This window comes from Colobus angolensis, unplaced genomic scaffold, assembly GCF_000951035.1.
Source record: "Colobus angolensis palliatus isolate OR3802 unplaced genomic scaffold, Cang.pa_1.0 Scaffold151, whole genome shotgun sequence".
Taxonomy (NCBI): Eukaryota; Metazoa; Chordata; class Mammalia; order Primates; family Cercopithecidae; genus Colobus; species Colobus angolensis.
In genome coordinates this window covers 26,761-50,539 of record NW_012114611.1, presented here as the reverse complement: position 1 = coordinate 50,539, position 23,779 = coordinate 26,761, and the positions used below count along the sequence as shown (strand labels likewise).

Here is a 23,779-nt window from a genome sequence, read left to right as displayed (position 1 = left end):
TTTTTAGTAGAGACGGGGTTTCACCGTGTTAGCCAGGATGGTCTCGATCTTGGGACCTCGTGATCCGCCCGTCTCGGCCTCCCAAAGTGCTGGGATTACAGGCTTGAGCCACCGCGCCCAGCCTAGTTCTTTTCAAACACAAGAGTGTTTATGAAAACATACCACATATTGGACAATAAGTCTCAACATATAATTTTCAAAGGATTGGTTTCACAGAGACCATGTCCCACTGATTTATGTGTTTATCCTTTCAACAAAATCATACTGTCTTGATTACTGGAGCTTCATAAAAAGTCTTGAAGTTCAGTCATGTACGTTCTTTAAATTTTGTTGTTTTCAAAAAAAATTATCTTGGCTATTCTAGTTCCTTTGTCTTTTTATATAAATTTTAGAATCAGCTTGTCTATATTCACAAAAAAAAAAAGCCTACTGGGATTTTGATTAGGATTGCTTTAAACCTATGTATAATTTGGAAAGAACTTGTATCTTAACAACATTGAGTGTTTCAATCCATGAACACAATCTGTCTCTCTCTCTCCATTTATTCAGTTTATTTGGCGAGGTCATGTGTTCCTGGATGGTGTTGATGCTTGTAGATGTTCTTTGCTATCTGGGAATTGAAGAGTTAGGTATTTATTGTAGTCTTCACAGTCTGGGCTTGTTTGTGCCCTTCCTTCTTGGTAAGGCTTTCTAGATATTTGAAGGGACTTGGACCCCAAGCACAATAGCGCTGTAGTTTTTGTAGGCTCATAGAGGTGTACCGCCTTGGTGGTCTTGGATGAGATCTGGAAAAATTCTCTGGATTACCAGGCAGACTCTTGTTCTCCTCCCTTGCTTTCTCCCAAACACACAGAGTCTCTCTCTCTGTGCTGAGGTACCTAGAACTGGGGGTGTGGTGATGCAAGCGCCTCTGTGACCACCACCACTGGAACTGCGCTGTGTCAGACCTGATGCCAACACAGCACTGGGCTTTGCCCAAGACCCTTCCCTTCAGGGTGGCAAGTTCCCCCAAGCCCAGGCGTGTCCAGAGATGCTGTCTGGGAGCCAGGGATTGAAATCAAAACCTTTAGCAATTTACCTGATGTCCTGTTCTCCTGCGGCTAAGCTGGTACTGAAACCACAATACAGAGTCCTTCCCAGTCTTCCCTCCATTTTCCATAGGCAACGGAGCCGCTCCCTGTGGCCACCAGCACCACTGGCCCACTGGTGGCTCTGCCAGGCCACTGCCGACGTTTGCTTAAAGCCCAAGGGCTCTTCTGTCAGCCTGTGGTCAATGCTGCCAGGTCTGGGACTTACCCTTCAGGGCAGTGGGTCCCCCCTGGCCCAGGACAAGTCCAGAAATGCTATCCAAGAGCCTAGCCCTGGATTCGGGGAGCCCCAAGAGCCTGCTTGTTGCTCTAGCCCACTGTGGCCGAGCTGGTACCTCGGGTGCAAGAAAAAGTCCCCTTTGCTTTCCCCTCTGCTTTTCTCAAACACAAGGAGTTTCACAAACACCATAGCCACCACAGCTGGGAATGCGCTGGGTCTCCCTTGAAGCCAGCGTGTTTCTTTAGTCAGCAGGTGATAAATCCTGCCAAGATTGGATCCTTCTCTTCAAGGCAGTAGGTTCCCTTTTGGGCCCAGGGTGTGTCTAGAAATGTTGTCTGGGAACTCAGGCCTAAATGGAGGCCTCATGACTCTGCCCAGCGCCCTATCCTCCTGTGACTGAGTTGGTATCCAAGATGCAAGACAAAGTCCTCTTTACTCTCCACTCTCCTCTCCTTAAGCAAAGGAAGGACTCACTTTCATTGCTATGAGCTGTACTACCTCATAGGGCCGGGGGAGGGATGGTGTTAGCCTTCCCTTAGCTGTGCCAGCTGGTGTTGCCTGAGGTCATGTGCCCCCCTAGTTCACTGGCTCTAAGCCCAGCCTAGCACTAGGGGTTGCATAGGAATTGCAGTTCTTGTGTACTAGACTGCCTTTCAAGTATACCTAGGACTCCAGAGCACTACAGCCCGCGGTGGTGAGGCTTGCTGGGATGGGCAATTTTCCCCGTGGCTAGTGCTTGTCCAAATGCCCCCTCTACGCATGGGCACTGGTTCCACTCTCACAGGGCAGCACTGAGTTCAGTGTAAAGTCACTATCACTCCCCAGAGCACACAGATACTCTCTGTGCACTGCAGGGCCACTGCCAGGAGACTGTGGAGGAGTGTTAGACTCAAGACTGTCTCTCCTGCCCTCCTCAATGCCTCTTTTGGCAATGCAAAGTTAAAACCAGGTATTGTGACTGCTCACCTAATTTTTATTTCTTGTGACAGTGCTTTTCTGTGTGCAATTAGTTGTTAAATTTGGTGCTCCAGTGGACAGATGAACAGTTTAGGCTTCTATTCTGCCATCTTGCTCTGTGCCTCTCTCCATTTATTTAGATCTTTCAGACAGGGTCTCACTCTGTCACCCAGGCTGGAGTGCAGTGGTGCCATCACGGCTCACTGCAGTCTCAACCTCCCCAGCCTCAAGCATTCCTCCTATCTCAGCCTCCCAAGTAGCTGAGACTATAGGCATGTGCCACCACACACAGCTAACGTTTTTGTATTTTGTAGAGATAGGGTTTCGGCATGTTCCTCAGGCTGATCTCGAACTTCTGGGCTCAAGTGATCAGCCTGCCTCGGCCTCCTGAAGTGTTGGGATTATAGGTATGAGCTATGACGCCTGGCCTTTTTTTTTTTTTTTTTTTTTGAGACGGAGTCTTGCTCTGTGGCCCAGGCTGGAGTGCGGTGGCCGGATCTCAGCTCACTGCAAGCTCCGCCTCCCGGGTTCCCGCCATTCTCCTGCCTCAGCCTCCCAAGTAGCTGGGACTACAGGCGCCCGCCACCTCTCCCGGCTAGATTTTTCTATTTTTTAGTAGAGACGGGGTTTCACCATGTTAGCCAGGATGGTCTGGATCTCCTGACCTCATGATCCGCCCGTCTCGGCCTCCCAAAGTGCTGGGATTACAGGCTTGAGCCACCGCGCCCGGCCATTATTCTGTTTTCATAGATGGACTATAAAGTGCTTTATTAGTCCATTTTCATAAATATAACTCCAGCTATAACTGCTGGACACTAGGTAATTTATAAAGGAAAGAGGTGTAACTGACTCACAGTTCAGCATGGCTGGGGAAGCCTCAAGAAACTTACAATTATGGCAGAAGGGGAAGGGGAAGCAAAGCACCTTCTTCACAAGGCAGCAAGAAGGAGAAATGTTGAGCGAAACGGGAAGAATCCCTTATGAAACCATCAGATCTCACGAGAAGTCACTCACTATCATGAGAACAGCATGGGGGAATTACCCCTGCGATCCAGTTACCTCCACCTGGTCTCTCCCTTGACACATAGGGATTATAATTCAAGATGAGATTTGGGTGGGACACAAAGCCTGACTGTATCATTCTACCACCGGCCCCTCCCAATCTCGCGTCCCTTTCACATTTCAAAACCAATCATGCCTTCCCAGCAGTTCCCCAAAGTCTTATTTCAGCATTCACCCAAAAGTTCAAGTCCAAAGTCTTATCCGGGACAAGGCAAGTCCCTTCTGCCTAAAGCCTGTAAAATCAAAAGCAAGTTACTTACTTCCTAGATACAATGGGGGTATGGGCATTGGGTAAATGCGCCCATTGCAAATAAATTGGCCAAAACAAAGGGGCTGCCAGCTCCAAGCAAGTCCAAAATCCAGTAGGGCAGTCAAATCTTAAAGCTCCAAAATGATATCCTTTGACTCCATGTCTCACATCCAGGTCATGCTGATGCAAGAGTTGGGTTCCCACAGCCGTGCGCAACTCTGCCCCTGTGGCTTTGCAGGGTACAGTCACCACCCCCCGCCCCACCCCTCAGCTGCTTTCACAGGCTGGCATTGAACGTCTGTAGCTTTTCCAGGTGCATGGTGCAAGCTGTCAGTGGATCTACCATTGTGGGGTCTACTAGGCAGTGCCCCTGTGGGGAGTCTGTGTGGTGGCTCTAACCCCACATTTCCCTTCTGCACTGCCCTAGCATTATTTCTCCATGAGGACTTCACCCCTGCAGCAAATTTCTGCCTGGGCATCCAGGCATTTCCATACGTCTTCTGAAATCCAGGCAAAGGTTCCCAAACCTCAATTATTAACTTCTTTGCACTTACAGGCCCAACACCACATGGAAGCCACCAAGGCTTGAGGCTTGCACCCTCTGAAGCCACAGCCTGAGCTGCACATTGGCCCCTTTTAGTCACAGTTGGGAAACAGGGCACCAAGTTCCAAGACTGTACAAAGTAGCAAGGCCCTGGGCCTGGCCCACAAAACCATTTTTTCCTCCTAGGCCTCTGGACCTGTGATGGGAGGGGCTGCTGTAAAGACCTCTGACATGCCCTGGAGACATTTTCCCCATTGTTTTGACTATTAACATTCAGCTCCTTGTTACTTATGCAAATTTCTGCAGCTGGCTTGAATTTCTCCTCAGAAAATGGGTTTTTCTTTTCTATCGTGTTGTCAGCCTGCAAATTTTCCAAACTCGTATGCTGTACTTTCCTTTTAAATGTTAAGTTCCAGTTTCAAAAAATCTCTTTGTTTCAAAAAAAGTTTCAAAAAAAGAGTTTCAAAAAAACTCTTGTAGACATTGGCTTAGGCAAAGAGTTCATGACCAGGAATCCAAAAGCAAATACAACAAAAGCAAAGATAAATAGATGGGACCTGATTAAACTAAAAAGCTTCTGCACAGCAAAAGAAATAATCAGCAGAGTAAATAGACAACCTACAGAGTGGGAGAAAATATCTGCAAACTATGCATCTGACAAAAGACTAATACCCAGAATCTACAATAAAATCATATAAATTAGCAAGAAGAAAGCGAACAATTCCATCAAAAATTGGGCAAAGGATATGAATAGACAATTCTCAAAAGAATACACAAATGGTCAACAAACATATGAAAAAATGCTAAACACAAATTATCAAGGAAATGCAAATTAAAACCACAATGAAATACCACCTTACTGCTGCAAGAATGGTCATAACAAAACAATAAAAAAAATAGATATTGGCATGGATGTGGTGAAAAGGGAACACTTTTACACTGGTGGTGGGAATGTAAACTAATATGACCACTATGGAAAACAGTATGGAGATTCCTTAAAGAACTAAAAATAGAACCACTATTAGGTCCAGCAATCCCAGAGGTATCTACCCAGGGGAAAATAAGTCATTATAAGAAAAAACAAACAAACCAAACAACAACAACAACAAAAAACACTTGCACATGCATGTTTATAGCAGCACAATTTGCAACTGCAAAAATATGGAAACAACCTAAACATCCATCAACCAAGTGAATAAAGAAAATGACCAAGTGAATAAAGAACACACAAGAAACCAAGTGAATAAAGAACACACAAGAAACCAAGTGAATAAAGAACACACACATACACACACACACACACACACACACACACACACACACCACGGAATACTACTCAGTCATAAAAAGGAACAAAATAATGGCATTTGCCACAACCTGGATGAAATTGGAGACCATTATTCTAAGTGAAGTATCTCAGGAATGCAAGACCAAACATCATGATATTCTCACTTACAAGCAGAAGCTAAGCTATGAGGACAGAAGGCATAAGAATGATACAATGGAGTCTGGGACTCAGGGGGAAGGGTGGGAGAGGGATGAGGAATAAAAAGACTACACATTGGGTACAATGTACCCTGCTCAGGTGATGGCTGCACCAAAATCTCAGAAATCACCACTAAAGAACTTTTCCATGCAACCAAACACCACCTGTTCCCCCCAAACTGTTGAAATAAAAATAAATTTAAAATTTAAAATAATTTCTTAAGAAGACACCACATTCTTTATGAAGCTTCATCTTTATGGTAGCTTCATCAGAAGCTACCATAAAGAATGTGAAAGGTAAGCTACAAAGTCGATTTTTTTTTTTGAGATGAAGTCTTGCTCTGTCGCCCAGGCTGGAGTGCAGTGGCCGCATCTCAGCTCACTGCAAGCTCCGCCTCCCGGGTTTATGCCATTCTCCTGCCTCAGCCTCCCGAGTAGCTGGGACTACAGGCACCTGCCACCTCGCCCGGCTAGTTTTTTGTATTTTTTAGTAGAGACAGGGTTTCACCGTGTTAGCCAGGATGGTCTCGATCTCCTGACCTTGTGATCCGCCCGTCTCGGCCTCCCAAAGTGCTGGGATTACAGGCTTGAGCCACCGCGCCTGGCCCAATTTTTTATTTTGTATTTTTTAGACAATTGTCTCGCTCTGTCACCCAGGCTGGAGTGCAGTGGTGTGAATATGGCTCACTGCAGCCTCAATCTCCTGGGCTTAAGTGATCCTCCTGCCTTAGCCTCCCATTGTGCTGGGACCACAGGTGTATGTCACCACATCTGGCTAATTTTCTTTTCTTTCTTTTTGTAGAGATGGGGTCTCACTTTGTTGCCCAGGCTGATCTTGAACTCTGACCTCAAGTGATCCTCCCACCTCAGCCTCTCAAAGTGCTGGGATTACAGGTGTCAGCCACTAGGCTCGGCCAGGAAATATTTATAACAAAAAATTGACACAGGATATGTAGGAAAACAGCCTGTTGAATGGCAAGAGTGATGTCATCTTGAAGCAAAACCACCATAATGACTGATGACTCCTGTATGCCAAGGTGTTCTGCAGCAGTGTCTTTAAACAATGCCCTTAGTAGAGATAACTCCTCATAAAGATGTTTATCTAACCTACCCAGTTGTCACAAGTTCCATAAGAAAGTCAGGTGTGACCAGCTGCACATCTTAACCCTACAAGCTTGCTATCTATACTTTCTGGAGGTCGGGTGCCCTCCCTCAGCTACCAGAGACATTACTTCTAAGTCCCTATTAAATATTTCTGAGAAACTGGATTTGTCAGCCTCTTTCCTCAGCCTCTTGACTCCCTCAAGCCTTTGGGGGTAGGTTTGCATAGACCTGCTCACCGTGGAACAGGAACGGGATTATTATCCAGACCTATAAAAATCTCTTATGATTCAATATGTGAATCTCATGATGACAAGGACTTCTGTTTTGTGTTCTGTTATAGCCTAAGCTCTTCCAACAGGGTCTGGCATGGAGAAGGCAGTCAATGAAATCAACATGCAAAGACAAAGATGAGCAAATAAATGACATAAATTGGTACTCAACATGAAATAGTCGATGAATGTTCCCTAAATATATGAAAAGATATTCAAATACTCAAACTCATTCAAAATCAGAAAAATGCAAACTAAAACCACAATTCCCAACTCCTACCCACAAGATAGGTAAAAAATTAAAAAGCATTTGTTACAACCTGGCAGATCTTATAGAAAACGCAAAAGAAAAGAAAAGAAAATGCCTAAAGACCAGGCACGGTGGTCACATCTGTAATCCCAGCACTTTGGGAGGCTGAGGCAGATGGATCATTTGAGGTCAGGAGTTCCAGACCAGCCTGGCCAACATGGTGAAACCCCATCTCTACTGAAAACACAAAAATTAGCAAGGTGTGGTGGTGGGCGCCTGTGATCCCACCTACTCGGGAGGCTGAGGCAGGAGAATCACTTGAACCTGGGAGACAAAGGCTGCAGTGAGCCGAGATTGCGCCACTGCACTCCAGCCTGGGTGACAGAGTGAGACTCCGTCACACACACACAAAGAAAAAGCACCAGTGAAGACATGAGCAATGGGACCATTTATATGTTGCTAGTTGAAGAGTATGTATATGTGTATATATATGTGTGTATATGTATATATGGGTATGTGTATATGTATTTGTATATGTATAATAATTATTATTTTTAGGGACAGGGTCTTACTCTATCACCTAGGCTGGAGTACAGTGGCATAATCATGGTTCACTGCAGCCTTGAGCTCCTCCTAGGCTCAAGTGATCCTCCCACCTCAGCTTCCCAAGTAGCTGTGATTACAGGTATGTGTCACCATGCCCAGCTAATTTTTAAAATTTTTTGTAGAGGCGAGGTCTTGCTATGTTGCCCAGGTTGGTCTTGAACTCCTGGCTTCATGCAATCCTCCCACCTCAGCCTCCCAAAGTGCTGGGATTGCAGGTGTGAGCCACCATGACTGGCTTGAAGAGAATATTGGTGAAACATTCTTGAAAACAATTTGGCATTATTTGGAAAAGATGATGGTATTCTTTATGATGCAGTAATCCTACCACTAGTATGTAGTCCAGAGAGACTCATGCTCATATGCATAATAGTATTAGTTGTAATAGAAAAAACCTGGAAACAATGCAAATGTACATCAATAATAGATTCCAAAGTAGATAAATACATTGTGGCATATGCACATGATGGCGGGTGAAAGTAAATGAATTGCAGTTAGATAACCACAGAAATGAATGTAAAGAACTTAATGTGGAATAAAAAAAACAAAAACTAGCTGCAAAAGAAAATTTATCATATGATTCCATTTATATAAAGCTCACGTAATGATTAATCTTATGTGTCAACCTGATGGGGCTAAGGGATGTCCAGACGGCTGGTAATCACAACTTCTGGGAATATCTGTGAGGGTGTTTCCATAAGAGACGTGCATTGGAATCAGGAGAATGAGCAAAGAAGATTGTTCTCGCCACTGTAGGTGGGCATCATCAAATCTGTTGATGTCTCCGATAGAACAAAAAGGTGAAAGAAGGACAAATTCTTTCTCTTCTTGAGCTGGGACATCTTCTCTTGTCCTCAGACATCGACACTCCTGGGTCTCAGGCCTTCAGACTCAGACTGAATCACACCACCAGCTTTTCCTGTTTCTCCAGCTTGCAGATGGCAGACTGTAGGATTTCTCAGACTCCGTAATTATATGAGCCAATTCCCAAAATCTCTCTTTCTCTTTTTTTTCCCCCTCACTCTCCTGTTGGTTCTGTTTCTCTGGAGAACCCTGACTAATACAGTTCAAAAACACATAAAACTAAAAACTATATGGTTTAAAGCAGTGCTGTATAATAGAACTCTTCACAACGGTGGAAATATTCTACAACTATGCTGTCCAGTATGGTACAAGTGACATGTGGCTATTGAGCACTTGAAGTATGGCTAATGTGATTGAGGAGCTGAATTTTTATTTAATTTACATTTGAACTTAAATTGTCACATGTGGTGAGTGGCTACCATACTGTATGGCAAGGTTTATAATGAGAATAAGTGAAATAAATACAAAATCCAGAATATTGGTTACTTCTGAGAGAAAAATAAAGACAGAATGAGGGAGAGATACACAGGGGATTTCAAAAGCAAAAATAATCTTCTTTTTCTTAAATGGGTATTCTTCTACTGTTATTGTTTGAGCATATATTTTATAAATATCCTTTTATATGTATTACATATTTAATAAAACAAATGTAGTGAATGGGGTGGTGTATACATGGATGTTTGTACTGTTATTACTTAAATTTTGTGTAATAAAATAGTTTTATTTTAAAAACTGCTGGTACTCAGACATGCCCCAAGTCTGAGTACCAGCGGAGGATAAAGCCTCCGCAAAGCCTAGGCCCCAGGCCCTGGTACTAATGCCCTCATCCTCCATAACCATGGCTCTTAAGGTTTCACTTGGAAAGGAGAGGTAGGATGTTTTGTTTTGAGGCTCACTTAATTTTCTCTAAAAAATTTTAATGGGGTCAAGCCGCAGTGACTCATGCCTGTAATCCCCACACTTTGGGAGGCTGAGGTAGGTTGATCGCTTGACTCAGGAGTTCGAGACCTGCCTGGGCAACACAGTGAAACCCTATCTCTACAAAAAAATACACACACACACACAAAGCACACACCTGTAGTCCCAGCTACTTGGGATACTGAGGCAGGAGAATCACTTGAGCCTGGGAGGCAGAGGTTACAGTGAGCTGAGCTCATGCCACTGCACTACTCCAGCCTCGGTGACACAGTGAGACTCAAAACAAACAAACAAAAAATTTAATGGGATGAAGCTGGTTAAGCTAAGAGAGCTTCTGTGGACAAGGTCTCTTTTTCTGAGAGGAGAAATAAAGTTCTGCTTCTATTCTTAAAAATTAACAAAAACCAACAAAATTTTTAAAACACAAAGACAGGAATAAAAAGTGAAGAAGTGGGCCACGTGCAGTGGCTCACACCTGTAATCCCAACACTTTGGGAGGCTGAGTTGGATGAATTGCTTCAGGCCAGGAGTTTGAAACCAGCCTGGGCAATGTAGACCTTGTCTCTACTAAAAGAATTAAAAAAAAAAAGTTGAAGAAGTGGAAAGTAGAAACTGTAATTGTAAACAACTTCTTGGGTGAACTTTTGCTATAGAGGAAAGCAGGGGATATAAAGGCAATTGAAGATTTTTCAAAGGTAGGAGAAACCAGATACATTATCTGTTGCTGCATAACAAATTATCCCAAAATGGAGTGGCTTAAAACAACAACAATTTATCTTGTACTTTCTGTGGGTCAGAACTTTTGAGTGTAGTTTAGTTGGGTGTCTCTGACTTAAGGTCCCTCATGAGGTTGCAGTGAGGGTGTCAGCCAGCACTGTGGTCTCATCTGAAGGTATGATCAGGGGAAGATCTGCCTCTAAGCAGATCATGCGGTATTGCATGATTCAGCTGTTCGTGGCTGTTCAACTGAGGACTTCAGTTCCTCAGGGCTTTTGCTGGCAGCCTCTCTACAGGTCCACAGGGCAGCTTACAACATGGCAGCAGCTTTACCTCAGAGCAACAGGGCTGGAGAGAGTGCTCAGGACAGAAGTCACAATCTTTTTATAACCTAATCTTGAAAGTGGTAGCCCATCACCTCTGTAACTTTCTATTTACTAGAAGTGAGTCACGAAATCCAGCCGACACTAAAGGAGAGGGAACTCACTAAGGATGTGAATACCAGGAGACAGGGTTCATTGGCAGGCATGTTGTAGGCTACCTAGCACACCAAAGGATATTTGTCTGTGGATAGGAGTGATCTCACCAAAGAGGGGAAATGACAGTGCAGGAGAGGAGAAAAGGCAGAGGAAATCCAGGAAGAAGACCTCTGCAGTTATTGATCCACGGCCTTTTTCATTTTATTTAGAGAGATGGGGTCTTGCTATGTTGCCCAGGCTGGAGTGCTGTGGCTATTCACAGGCACAATCTCACTACCAATCAACACAGGAATTTTGATCAACTCTATTTCCAGTCTGGGCCAGTCACCCCTCCTTAGGCAACCTGGTAGCTCCCCACTACCTGAAGGTCACCATATTGATGCCCAACTTAGTGCATTAACCAGTTGACATGGCATACTACAGCCCAGAACTCCTGGGCTCAAGCAATCCTCCTGCCTCAGCCTCCTGAGTAAATGGGACTACAGGCATGTGCCACTGTGCCCAGCCCACTGCCTGGGTCACTGCTATTTGATGACTTGGCTGCATATACTTGCTTTATAAGTCTGTTGAACCTCTATTATCTGTCATAGCAAGACCCATCATCCCTGTCATGTTGGCTATGGGTTTAAAAAAAGAAAAAAAAGTCATCTTGCCCTGTTTACAAAGGCATACACAATCTGACCACATCTCACACACACAAATACACACACCCCAACTGTGTTTCTCCCCCTAATATCACCTTCTACTAAAATACCTGGGGAACAAGGACTTCGTTTCTTGTCAGCCCACAGAGATCAGCTCATGCTGCAATTTGTTTCTCCAATATCACCTCCTCCACCCCGATTTCAGCACAGTTCTGAGCCTCTGCTCCCTTCCCCACATGTTACCATGTGTAAGCCCCAAACTAATATGCTCCTTCTATCTAATGCTGCCAACCACACCAGCCTCGGAAGGATGGTATGAGCAAGGCAATTGTCCTTTTATTGACCTCTAACTCTCCACCACCTCACCAGCTTCCCACAGCCCACACGGTCTTCTTATTACTGAAGGTGTTGGGTTAACAAAGGCAAAGTTCAGTATAGGTCAAGATAAGAAAGAGAACAATTTACAACTGACCATTAGACATCATTCTTAAAAACTTTGGGTTATGTTAAAGAAAAATTATTCAGTGATACTCATTAAAGTACAGGAAGGCAGACTTTATTCAGGACCATCCAGATAGGGATACGGACCATGGCAATGGGATTTTGTAGTGGGTAGAGGGACTGGGCTAAAATCCAAACAGAGCAGGGGCAAGAGGGAATTTACAGCCAATGAGCAGGATAGATGGGTCAGTGGATGGAAAATTACTAAGAGGGAGCATCAGGAGTAATGGGATTCCGGCTACCCGACCTAACAGGATTCTTGCTGGCCAGGCCAGGGTGATCAGACATCACCTAGGGGATGGCGGTGGATGAGGAAGCCGATCAGACCTTGAGAGTGAGGGGTTCTTTCTAAACTGACCTACGCCTCGCCTTCCCACACCCTCCGGCCGCACTCGCGCCTCCCTGCCAGGCCGTGCGCCCCGCGTGCCCAGGGCGGGTGGGAAGAACCTGCCGCCATCTTGCTCACCAACCTCCAAAATGCGGCTGCGGCTCCTGAGCGTGGCGCTGTTGTTTGTGGGGAGCTCTCACTTACACTCAGACCACGACTCGCCCTCCGGAAGGCACAGCCCTGGACCCCCGCTGGAACGGGCCGCTGGTTCCCCGCAGACGGAGGCCGCCCGCAAGAGGCTCGGGCGGCAGAGGCAGGGAGGGGCGCATGCAAAGGGCAGTACCTGTTCGTGCTTGTCTCTGGGGGGCCTCTCTTACCTTTTCCCCACCGGTATAGTCTTTGATTGGGGTTTCTCCTTTTCTGGTGTTCCAATGGCCTTTAACCAAAATTTTACATACCCAAACAGTTTCTCAACAGGTTATAATAACAGTAGTTGTAATAGTAAAATGACACTTTGCATTGTGAATCTGTATTTTCTCTTCAAAACATTCTGGGTTTTATCATCCTCATTTTATATATGAATAAGTCAGGGGATAAAGAGTTGAAAGGGAATGCTATTAGGTGAGAAAAATTAGCCCAACAAGTGAAATGGTGAGCATGAGAATTTGCAGCTCTCGACTCATCGTGTCCAGGCTCTTTAACTGCTGTTTCACACAGGGAAGAAGGTGATACGTGGCCCCAAAATTTTATTTTTGTATTTTTGGGGAGTGGAGTTTTAAAATTAATGAATTGTGTTGACTTCATGTCTATTTGTAAGTAATCGATTATGGCATATTTGTCTTAACTGCCCAAGTTTCTTTCAAAATACGGGCATGTGTCTGGTATGTTAGCTTGCTTTATGTTTAACGTAGGAATTTAAAGGATTTCATTAATACGTTCAGCTTAGGAAGTAACACATAGTAGATGCTCAGTCCAAATAATATATCATTTTTATTTCTAGATTGTGGAACAGCACCGCTTAAGGATGTGTTGCAAGGGTCTCGGATTATAGGGGGCACAGAAGCTCAAGCTGGTGCATGGCCATGGGTGGTGAGCCTGCAGATTAAATATGATCATACTCTTGCTCATGTATGTGGGGGAACCCTAGTGAGAGAGAGGTGGGTCCTCACAGCTGCCCACTGCACTAAAGACGCTAGGTATGTATTCAGAACACAACTATTTTATTTTCTTAGGCGATATTTTGAAGTGATAGAGGACCATTTAACTTCACCCATTTTCAGTTAAGCTATGTTTACAAATAGCCATAATGCCTTATACATAGTACAGTGTATTTATTGAAAGGACTCCTTTATTATTATTTTTATTATTATTATACTTCAAGTTCTGGGGTACATGTGCAGAATGTGCAGGTTTGTTACATAGAAGTATACATGTGCCATGGTGGTTTGCTGCACCCATCAACCCATCATCTACCTACATTAGATATTTCTCTTAATGCTATCCCTCCCCTAGCCCTGCACCCAGGAATCCTTTATTTATTTATTTATTTATTTTTTTGAGATGGCGTGTCGCTCTGTCACCCAGGCTGGAGTGCAGTGGTGCAATCTTGGCTCACTGCAACCTCTGCCTTCTGGGTTCATGCGATTCTTCTGCCTCAGCCTCCCGAGTAGCTGGAATTACAGGTGCCTGCCACCATGTCCGGGTAATTTTTGTACTTTTAGTAGAGATGGGGGTTTCACCATGTTGGCCAGGCTGGTCTTGAAGTCTTAACCTCACGTGATCTGCCCGCCTCAGCCTCCCAAAGTTCTGGGATTACAGGTGTAAGCCACCATGCCCGATCATGGATCCTTTAAATTAGAGGCTGGTAAACTTTCCATAAAGGTAGTCAATATTTTACACTTTGAAGGTCATATGGTCTCTCTCACAATTGCACGAAAACCAGCACTGACAGTAAGTAATTGAATGAGCATGGCTATAATCCAGTAAAACTTTATGAACACTGAAATCTGAATTTCATATAAGTTTAACCTGTCATGAAATATTTTGGTTGATTCAGCCATTTAAAACTGTAGAGTAGGGCACGGTGGCTCACATCTGTTATCCCAATGCTTTGGGAAGCCAAGATGGGAGGATCACTTGAGGCCAGGAGTTTGAGACCAGCCTGGGCAATATAGCGAGACCCTGTCCCTATATTTAAAAATTTTTTTAATGTAAAAAACATGCTTTATGGACTGTATGAAGATAAGAGACATGCCAGATTTGGCCTTCACTATTAGACTCTTTGAAAAAGAGACTCTCTTTTGCTTCACCTCCATTGACCCATAAAATCCATTTGCAGTCTGATTTTTGTGGCCAAATGCTATTAAAGATCCACCTCCATGCCAAATCCAATGACTTCATCTCAGTTCCCATCCTTTTTGACCTCTACAGCCTTTGGCAATGTTGACCACATCCTCTTCTTGAAATTATCTCTTTTCTTGATTTCTAAGACACCACTCTACTTTTTTTTCCTGCTTCTTTGATGAGTCTTTGTCATCTTTTACATTGCAGTGTTTTCTAGAGTTTGCCCTCTGCCCTCTATCATTCTGTACTCTTTCCTAGAGATGTCGAATCTACCTGTTTCAGCAATCACCATATGCTGTCAACTCCTAGGTCTCTCCTGATGAGTCATATTTCCAGCTCCCTACCATGCATATATATTGGAGTCACATTCTAAATAAGTCCAAAACAGAATTTACTTTCCTCTGATACTATTTCTTATTTTCTCAGTCAATAGCATCATCAACAGCTCCATTACCCAGAGAGTTATCTAATTTCTCCCACTTCACCTATCCAAGTAGTCCCCAAGGCCTATGAAGGCTCTCTATGCAGTATCTTAAATTTGCTTCTTCTGTCCCTCAACCTTCCCTACTGATTAAAAGTAGATCCAGAATATCAGTCTCCATATTCCTAGCTTATGACTTATCATACTTATATTTACACTACTACTATGATAACTATCCTAATTAATATGAAATGGTCACTCATTGTGGCTTTTATTTCCATTTCCCAGATTACTAGTGATGTTAAGCATCTTTCTATGTGCTTATTGGCCATTTGTATACCTTCTTTGGAGAAATGTCTATTCAAGTCCTTTGTCCATTTTTGAACTGGGCTTTTTGCTTTTTTTGTTGTTGAGTTGTAGGAGTTCTTTATGTATTCTGGATATTAATCTGTTGTCAGACACATTACTTGCAAATATTTTCTCCCATTCTGTGGGTCATCTTTTCACTCTCTTGATAGTGTCCTTTGATACACAAAAGCTTTTCATTTTAATGAAGTCAGATTTATCTATTTTCTTCTCTTTTGTTGCCTGTGTTTCTGGTGTAATATGTAAGAAATCATCATATCAAATCCAGTGTCACGAAGTTTTTCCCCTATGTTTTCTTCTAAGAGTTTTATAGCTTTAGCTCTTATATTTAGGTCTTTGATCCATTTTGAGTCACTTTTTGCATAAGGTATCAGGTAAGGGTACAATTTCATTGTTTTACATGTGGCTATCAAGTTTTCCCAGCACCATCTGTTGAAAAGTTTGTCCTTTCCCCATTGGATGGTATTGGCACCTTCATTGAAAATCAATTGATCATATATGAGAGGGTGTGTTTCTGGGCTCTCAGTTCTTCTCCACTGATGTATATATCTGTCCTTATGCTAGTATCACACACAGTTCGGATTAGTATGGCTCTGTAGTAAGTATTTTTTGTTGGTGGTGTTTTTGTTTGTTTTGTTTTTTAGACAGAGTCTTGCTTTGTCATCCAGGCTGGCATGCAGTGGCATGATCTCAGCTCACTGCGAACTCTACCTCCCAGGCTCAGGTGATCCTCCCACCTCAACCTCCTGAATAACTGGGACGACAGGTGTGCACCACCATGTCTGACTAATTTTTGTATTTTTTTGTAGAGATGGGGTTTCACTATGTTGCCCAGGCTGGTCTGAAACTCCTGGGCTCAAGTGATCTGCCCAGTTTGGCCTCCCAAAGTGGTGGGATTGCAGGTGTGAGCAACTGCATCCAGCCTGCAGTAAGTTTTGAAATCAGGAAGTGTGAGTCCTCCAACTATCTTCTTCTTTTTCAAGATTATTTTAGCTATTTGGAGTCTCTTAATATTCCATATGAATTTTAGGATGGGTTTTTCTATTTCTGAAAAAAAAGTCATTGGGATTTTGATAGGTATTGCATTCAGTCTAAAAACTCTAAAAACTCTTTAGAAGGTTTACAGTCTACAAAGCAATATGGGGAAATCCACATTTTCCCATATTGGGGAAAAGATCGCTTTGGGTGGTTCTGTTATCCCTTTTTTTTTTTTTTTTTTTTTTTTTTGAGAGTCTCGCTCTGTCGCCCAGGATAGGCTGGAGTGCAACAAGAAGACATAAATAAATAAATGAAAATACATTCTGTGTTCATGGATTGGAGAACACTATTATTAAGATGACAGAACTTGCTGGGTGCGGTGGCTCACACCTGTAACCCCAGCACTTTAGGAGGCCGAGGCGGGTGGATCACAGGGTCAGGAGTTGGAGACCAGCCTGGCCAACAAGGTGAAAACCCGCCTCTACTAAAAATACAAGATATTAGCCAGGCGTGGTGGTGGGCGCCTGTGATCCCAGCTACTTGGGAGGCTGAGGCAGGATGATCACTTGAACCCGGGAGGCGGAGGTTGCAGGGAGATGGGATCATGCCACTGAACTCCAGCCTGGGTGACAGAGTGAGACTTCATCTCAAAAAAAAAAGAATATTCTTCAACTAGATCAGCATGAAGGGGATGCTTAGGTCTGAGTTCTTTCACCAGTAATATGAGGTACTGAACTACTTGGCCAAGTTTAGTTATTAGTGTCCAGTTTTTCGCACTAGTTACTGGAAGACAGGCTTGTCCTTTTTCATCAAGTTTATGGTGATAACTTTTTCAGTATTTTTTGCAGGTTTGGAAACTCTGTTGGAAAGTTGATTTCTATTTTGAAGGCCCCTTGATCAAATAAAAGGTTGTCAGGAAAAAAGAAAAAAAAAAAAGCCTTGCCAAGTCAATGAATGAGCTTTATCATGTTGGATGCTTGTTATTATAAAATACTTCATTCCACATTGGTAGATATCTTCAAGCTCCCTCATCAACTTCCTGCTGGCCACTGTGTTGGATTTGCCTTTCCCACTTCCCACCCAGAAATCAGTTTAGTCTCTAAGAACCAGTCGTGGTCTTGGCTCCTTTTCAAAGCACTGGATTCTGATACACAGCCAGATTCATCATACGAGGAATGATATTGGGGGTGGAGCTGTTTATAGCTAGGTGTCTCTGAAGGCATTGTTTTTGTCGTCGTCATTTTGTTTTTTGTCTGCCCTTTTTACCCTTTCACTGAATGGCTTCCTTATAACATGAACTTATACATGATGCGTTATGGTCCTTCATTCTACCTCATAATCTTTCCGCTTCAGCCCCTATTGCTAACTGGCCTTCTCATCAATTTTCATGATGAATTATCTGATTATCCCAGCGCAGCTTTTCAATCTAGGTGATACCACCATTGCTCAATTTATGAATAAACCTTTATTAGTGGCCTATCTCTTTCCCAGAGAGCTGTGGTCAGGGGACCTGGGTCATGTATTAAATGAGAGCACCTTGACAACAGAGTGGGCAGGGCACTCATCCTTGCACAAGATATGGATATGGGTATATAAGCACCAACGGGTATTTCTTCTTGTTTGTTTGAGACAGGGTCTTGCTCTGTCACCTAGGCTGGAGTGCAATATCACAATCTTGGTTCACTGCAGCATCAATCTCTCAGGATAAATTGGTCCTCCCACCTCAGCCTCCCAAGTAGCTAGCACTACAAGCGTGTGCTATCATGCCTAATTTTTGTATTTTGTAGAGATGGCGTTTTGCTATATTGCCCAGGCTTGTCTCTAACTCCTAAGCTCAAGCTATTTTCCTACCTCAGCCTTCCAAAGGGCTGGGATTACAGGCATGAGACACTGCATCCAGCCACCAATGGATATTTCTAGAAAAGGGAAAGAGGATATTGTTTGAATTATCTCTATGTAACTGGAACTGAGAAAGAATATGTTGTGGTCCAGCAGCACTGATATGTATTAAAACTTAGAGGCTTTTTCGTACAGCCAGTCCTAACTCACATTAGTAGAAATGATCTTTTGGATCTATTTTTCTTTTCTCAGTTTTCTCACTCATGGCCTTATTTTCTTTTTAAAGTTAAGGCCTCATTTACATGCAGTAAAATTTACCTTTTAAAAAAGTTCTACAACTTTTGACAGTGTAGGTAGTCATGTAATTACTACAATCAAGATTTAGAACAGTTCCATAACCTTAAATCCTGTCATGACTCTTTGTAGTCAACCCCTGCCCCTGCATCCAACCCATGGCAGCCATTGATCTGTTGTCTATCCCTTACAGTTTTTCCATTTCCAGGATGTGATATAAACAGAGTCATGCAATATATAGGCATTTGAGCTTGACTTATTTACCTAGCAGAATGCATTTGAGATTCATCCATGCTGTTTTGTGTGTCAGATCATTCCTTTAAAAAAAAAAAAACGGGCCGGGCGCGGTGGCTCAAGCCTGTAATCCCAGCACTTTGGGAGGCTGAGACGGGCGGATCACAAGGTCAGGAGATCGAGACCATCCTGGCTATCACGGTGAAACCCCGTCTCTACTAAAAATACAAAAACTAGCCGGGCGAGGTGGCGGGCGCCTGTAGTCCCAGCTACTCGGAGGCTGAGGCAGGAGAATGGCATAAACCCGGGAGGCAGAGCTTGCAGTGAGCTGAGATCTGGCCACTGCACTCCAGCCTGGGCGACAGAGCGAGACTCCGTCTCAAAAAAAAAAAAAAAACAAGTTCTTGGAGACCTATGAAGAGACTTAGATAACCATACAATAATAGTGGGAGACTTTAACACTCCACTGACAGTATTAGACAGATCACTGAGGCAGAACACTTAAAAAGATATTTGGGATCTAAACTTGATGCTTGACAAAATGGACCTAACAGACACTCCACCCAAAAACAACAGGATATACATTTTTTTCATCTCCACATAACACATATGCTAAAATAGACCACACACTCAGCCATAAGACAATTCTTAACAAATTTTTAAAACCCAAAATCATACCATCCACACTCTTGGATCACAACATGATAAAAATAGAAATCAGTACCACCATCTCTCAAAACCATATAATTACATGGAAATTAAACAATCTTCTCTTGAATGATTTTTGGGTAAATGCTGAAATTAAGGTAGAATTAAAGAAATTCTTTGAAACTAACGAAAACAAGGATACAACATACCCAAATCTCTGGCAAACAGCTAAAGCGATGTTAAGAGGAAAGTTTATGCTGCCAAATGCTCACACCATAATTAGAAAGATCTCAAACTAATAACCTAACATCACACCTAGAGGAATGAGAAAAATGAACAAACCAACCCCCAAGCTAGCAGAAGAAAAGAAGTAACCAAAGTCAGAGCTGAATTGAATGAAATTGTGACACCAAAAAAATACAAAAGATCAACGAAACCAAAAGTTTTCTGAAAGAATAAATAAGATTGATAGACCACTAGCTAGACTAACAAAAAAGAAAGAAAGAAAGAAAGAAAAAATAAATAGAGAAGATCCAAATAAACAAAATCAGCAATGACAAAGGGGATAGTACCACCAACCCCACAGAAATATTAAATACCTTCAAAGACTATTACGAAAATCTGAGTGCACACGAACTAGAAAACCTGGTGGATAAATTCCTGGAAACATACAACCTCAAAAAATAGAACCAGGAAGACACTGAAACCCTGAACAGACCAATAACAAGTTCCAGCACTAAGTCAGTAATAAAAAAAACCTACCAACCAGAAAAAGTCTGGACCAGAAGGATTCACAGCCAAATTCTACCAGGTGTATAAAAGAGGTGGTACCAGTCCTACCAAAACTATTCCAAAAATTGAGGAGGAGGGACTCCTCCCTAATTCATTCTACAAAGCCAGCATCATTTTGATAACTGAAACCTGCCAGAGACACGATCTAAAAAGAAAACTTCAGGCCAATATTCCTCGTAAACATAGATGCAGAAATATTCAACAAAATACTAGCAAACTGAATCCAGCAGCACATCAAAAACTAATCCACCATGATCAAGTAAGCTTTATTCCTGGGATGCAAAGTTGGTTTAACATATGCAGAACTAAATAAACTAAAAATAAAAACCACACGATCATCTCAATAGATACAGATAAGGCTTTTGATAAAATTCAAATCCCTTCATGTTAAAAACCCTCAACAAACTAGGCATTGAAGGAACATACCTCAAGATAATAAGAGCCATCTATGACAAACCCACAGCCAATATCATACTGAATGGGCAAAAGCTGGAAATGCCCTGGAGAACTGGAACAAGACAAGGATGCCCACTATCACCACTCTTATTCAACATAGTACTGGAAGTCCTAACCAGAGCAACTAGGCAAGAGAAAGAGATAAAAGGCATCCAAATAGGAAGAGAGGAAGTCAAACTATCTCTGTTTGTAGACAATATGATTCCATACCTAGAAAACCCTATAGTCTCTGCCCAAAGGCTCCCAGATCTGATAAACAACTTCAGCAAAATTTCAGGATAAAAAAAATCAATGTACAAAAATCAGCAGCATTTCTATACACCAATGAAATCCAAGCTGAGAGTCAAATCAAGAATGAATCCCATTCTCAACAGCCACAAAAAGATTAAAGTATCTAAGGATACATCTAACCAGGCATGTGAAAGCTCTCTACAAAAAAAATTATTAAACACTGCTGAAAGAAATCATAGATGACAAAAAAAAAAAAAATGGAGAAACATTCCATGCTCATGGATAGGAAGAATCATAATTGTTTAAATGACCATACTGCCCAAAGCAATTTACAGATTCAACACTATTCCAATCAAATTACCAACAACGTTTTACACAGAATTTTAAAAATTATTCTAAAATTCATATGGAACAAAAGAGAGCCCAAATAGCCAAAGGAATCCTAAGCATAAAGAACAAAGCTGGAGGCATCATACTGCCTGACTTCAAACTGTACTAGAAGGCTACAGTAACCAAAACAGCATGGTACTGGTACAAAAAGAGACACATAGACCAATAGAACAGGTTAGAGAACCCAGAAACAAAGCTGCTGGCAAGGACATCACGACAAAGACTCCAAAAGCAACTGCAACAAAAAAATTGATAAGTGGGATCTAATAAAACTAAAGAGCTTCTGCACAGTAAAAGAAACTATCAACAGAGTAAACAGACAACCTACAGAATATTTATAAACTATGCATTCAACAAAGGTCTAATATCTAGGATCTATAAGGAACTTAAACAAATTAGCAAGCAAAAACTAGACAACCCCATTTTAAAATGAGCAAAGGACATGAACAGACACTTCTCAAAAGACATGCATATGTCCAAGAAACATGAAAAAATGCTCAACATCAGAGAAATGCAAATCAAAACCACAATGAGACACTATCTCACACCATCAGAATGGCTATTATTAAAAAGTAAAAAAATAACAGATGCTGGCAAGACTATGGAGAAAGCAAATGCTTATACACTGCTGATGGGAATGGAAATTAGTTCAGTCCCTGTGGAAACCAGTACGGAGATTTCTCAAAGAACTTAAAACAGAGCTATTGTTTGACCCAGCAATCCCATTGCTGGATATACACCTAAAGAAATACAAATAATTCTACCATAAAGACACATGCATGCATATGTTTACTGCAGCAGTATTCACAATAGCAAAGACTGGAATCAACCTAGGTGCTTATCAATGATGGACTGGATAATGTGGTACATATATACCATGGAATACTATGCAGTCATGAAAAAGAATGAAATCATCTCCTTTGTAGCAACATGGCTGGAACTAGAGGCCATTATCCTAAGTAAATTAATAGGGGAACAGAAAACCAAATATTACATTGTTATCTCTCATAAGTGGGAGCCAAACATTGAGTACACGTGAACTTGAAGAAGGGAATAACAGACACTGGGGCCTACTTGAGGGTGGAGAAGGGGATTGAAAAACTACCTATTGGGTACTATTATTTCACATGGGTGGTGAAATAATCTGCACACCAAACGCCTGCCACACACAGTTTACCTATGTAACAAACCAGTACATGTACCCCCAAACCTAAAATAAAAGGTAGGGAAAAGATATAAATAAAAGTGCTTGGCACCTCCCCACTTGCTATCTTGCTCCTTCTCATCATGCGATGCTCCTGTTCCCCTTTCCCCTTCCTTCATGATTGTAAGTTCCCTGAAGCCCTCACCACAAGCAATGCCAGCACCAAGGTTCCTGTGCAGCCTGCAGAACTGTGAGCCAATTAAACCTCTTTTCTTTATAAATTACCCAGCCTCAAGTATTTCTTTATAACAAAGCAAGAGTGGCCAAATACATATGAACGTACCACTGTTTGTTAATCCATCTACTCTTAAAGGATATTTGTTTCCAGTTTGGTCAATTATGAGTAAAGCCACTATAAACATTTGTGTGAATCTAGGTTTTCATTTCACTTCTGTAAATACCCAAGAGTGAGACTACCTTGTCAAATGATAAGTGTATGTTCAGTTTTATATTAAAAAAAAAAAAACAAGTAGAACATTTTTGGTTTTTTGTTTTGTTTTGTTTTGTTTTTTGTTTTTGAGACAGGGTCTCACTCTGTTGCTCAGGCTTGAGAGCAGTGGCATAGTCATGGCTCACTGCAGCCTTAACCTCCTGGGCTGAATCAATCCTCCCACCTTAGCCTCTCAAGTAGGTAGGACTACAGGCATGTGCCATCACATCTGGCTAATTTTTGTATTTTTTATAGAGACAGGGTTTCGTCATGTTGCCCAGGGTGGGCTCAAACTCCTGGGCTCAAGCAATCTGCCTGTCTCGGCCTCCCAAAGTGTTGGGATTACAGGCGTGAGTCACCATGCCCGGCCTAGAACATATTTAATGTAAGAAAATGAGAAAATAGAAATGAGAAAAAATAAGAATCATTTATTGCATTTCCTAGAAATGATAGCTGTTTTTTGTTACATAGTCTTCTAGATTTTTCTAGCCATATATGCAAATTATTTTATATAACAGGCTTATATAGCTAAACTGTGAAATAGCCTTTTTCATTAAATTACATAACATAAGCATTTTTCCGTGTCAACATATCTATTTTGCTCCTGTATTCCACTTTGTAGATGTGCCAAAATTTCTGTGGTAAATATTTTTATAGCTAAATTTTTGTGTTCATCTTTTATTTCTTTGGGATAAATTATAGGAAGTAGAATTGCAGAGTCAAATGTAATGCAGCTTTTTTAGGCTATTGATACATGTTGCCAAATTGCCCATCTATTTACACTTTCTGCCATGAGTAAGAGTACCCTTGTTCCTCTAACTGGTCTGCACTGAGTATTATCATCGAACACACACACACACACACACACAC

The 23,779-nt window shown here is 42.2% G+C and overlaps 1 protein-coding gene across 1 annotated transcript in view; it reads left to right on the top strand.

Moving 5' to 3' along the window:
- Positions 1 to 12,391: 12,391 nt before the first annotated feature.
- TMPRSS12 (transmembrane (C-terminal) protease, serine 12) overlaps positions 12,392 to 23,779 on the top strand; it is a gene marked incomplete at its 3' end in the record, with an annotated part of 13,398 nt that continues 2,010 nt past the window's right edge. The window contains exons 1-2 of the mRNA XM_011936284.1: positions 12,392 to 12,619; positions 13,284 to 13,479. Coding sequence (XP_011791674.1) covers positions 12,433 to 12,619; positions 13,284 to 13,479 — 383 coding nt within the window. The remainder of the gene's footprint in view (positions 12,620 to 13,283; positions 13,480 to 23,779) is intronic.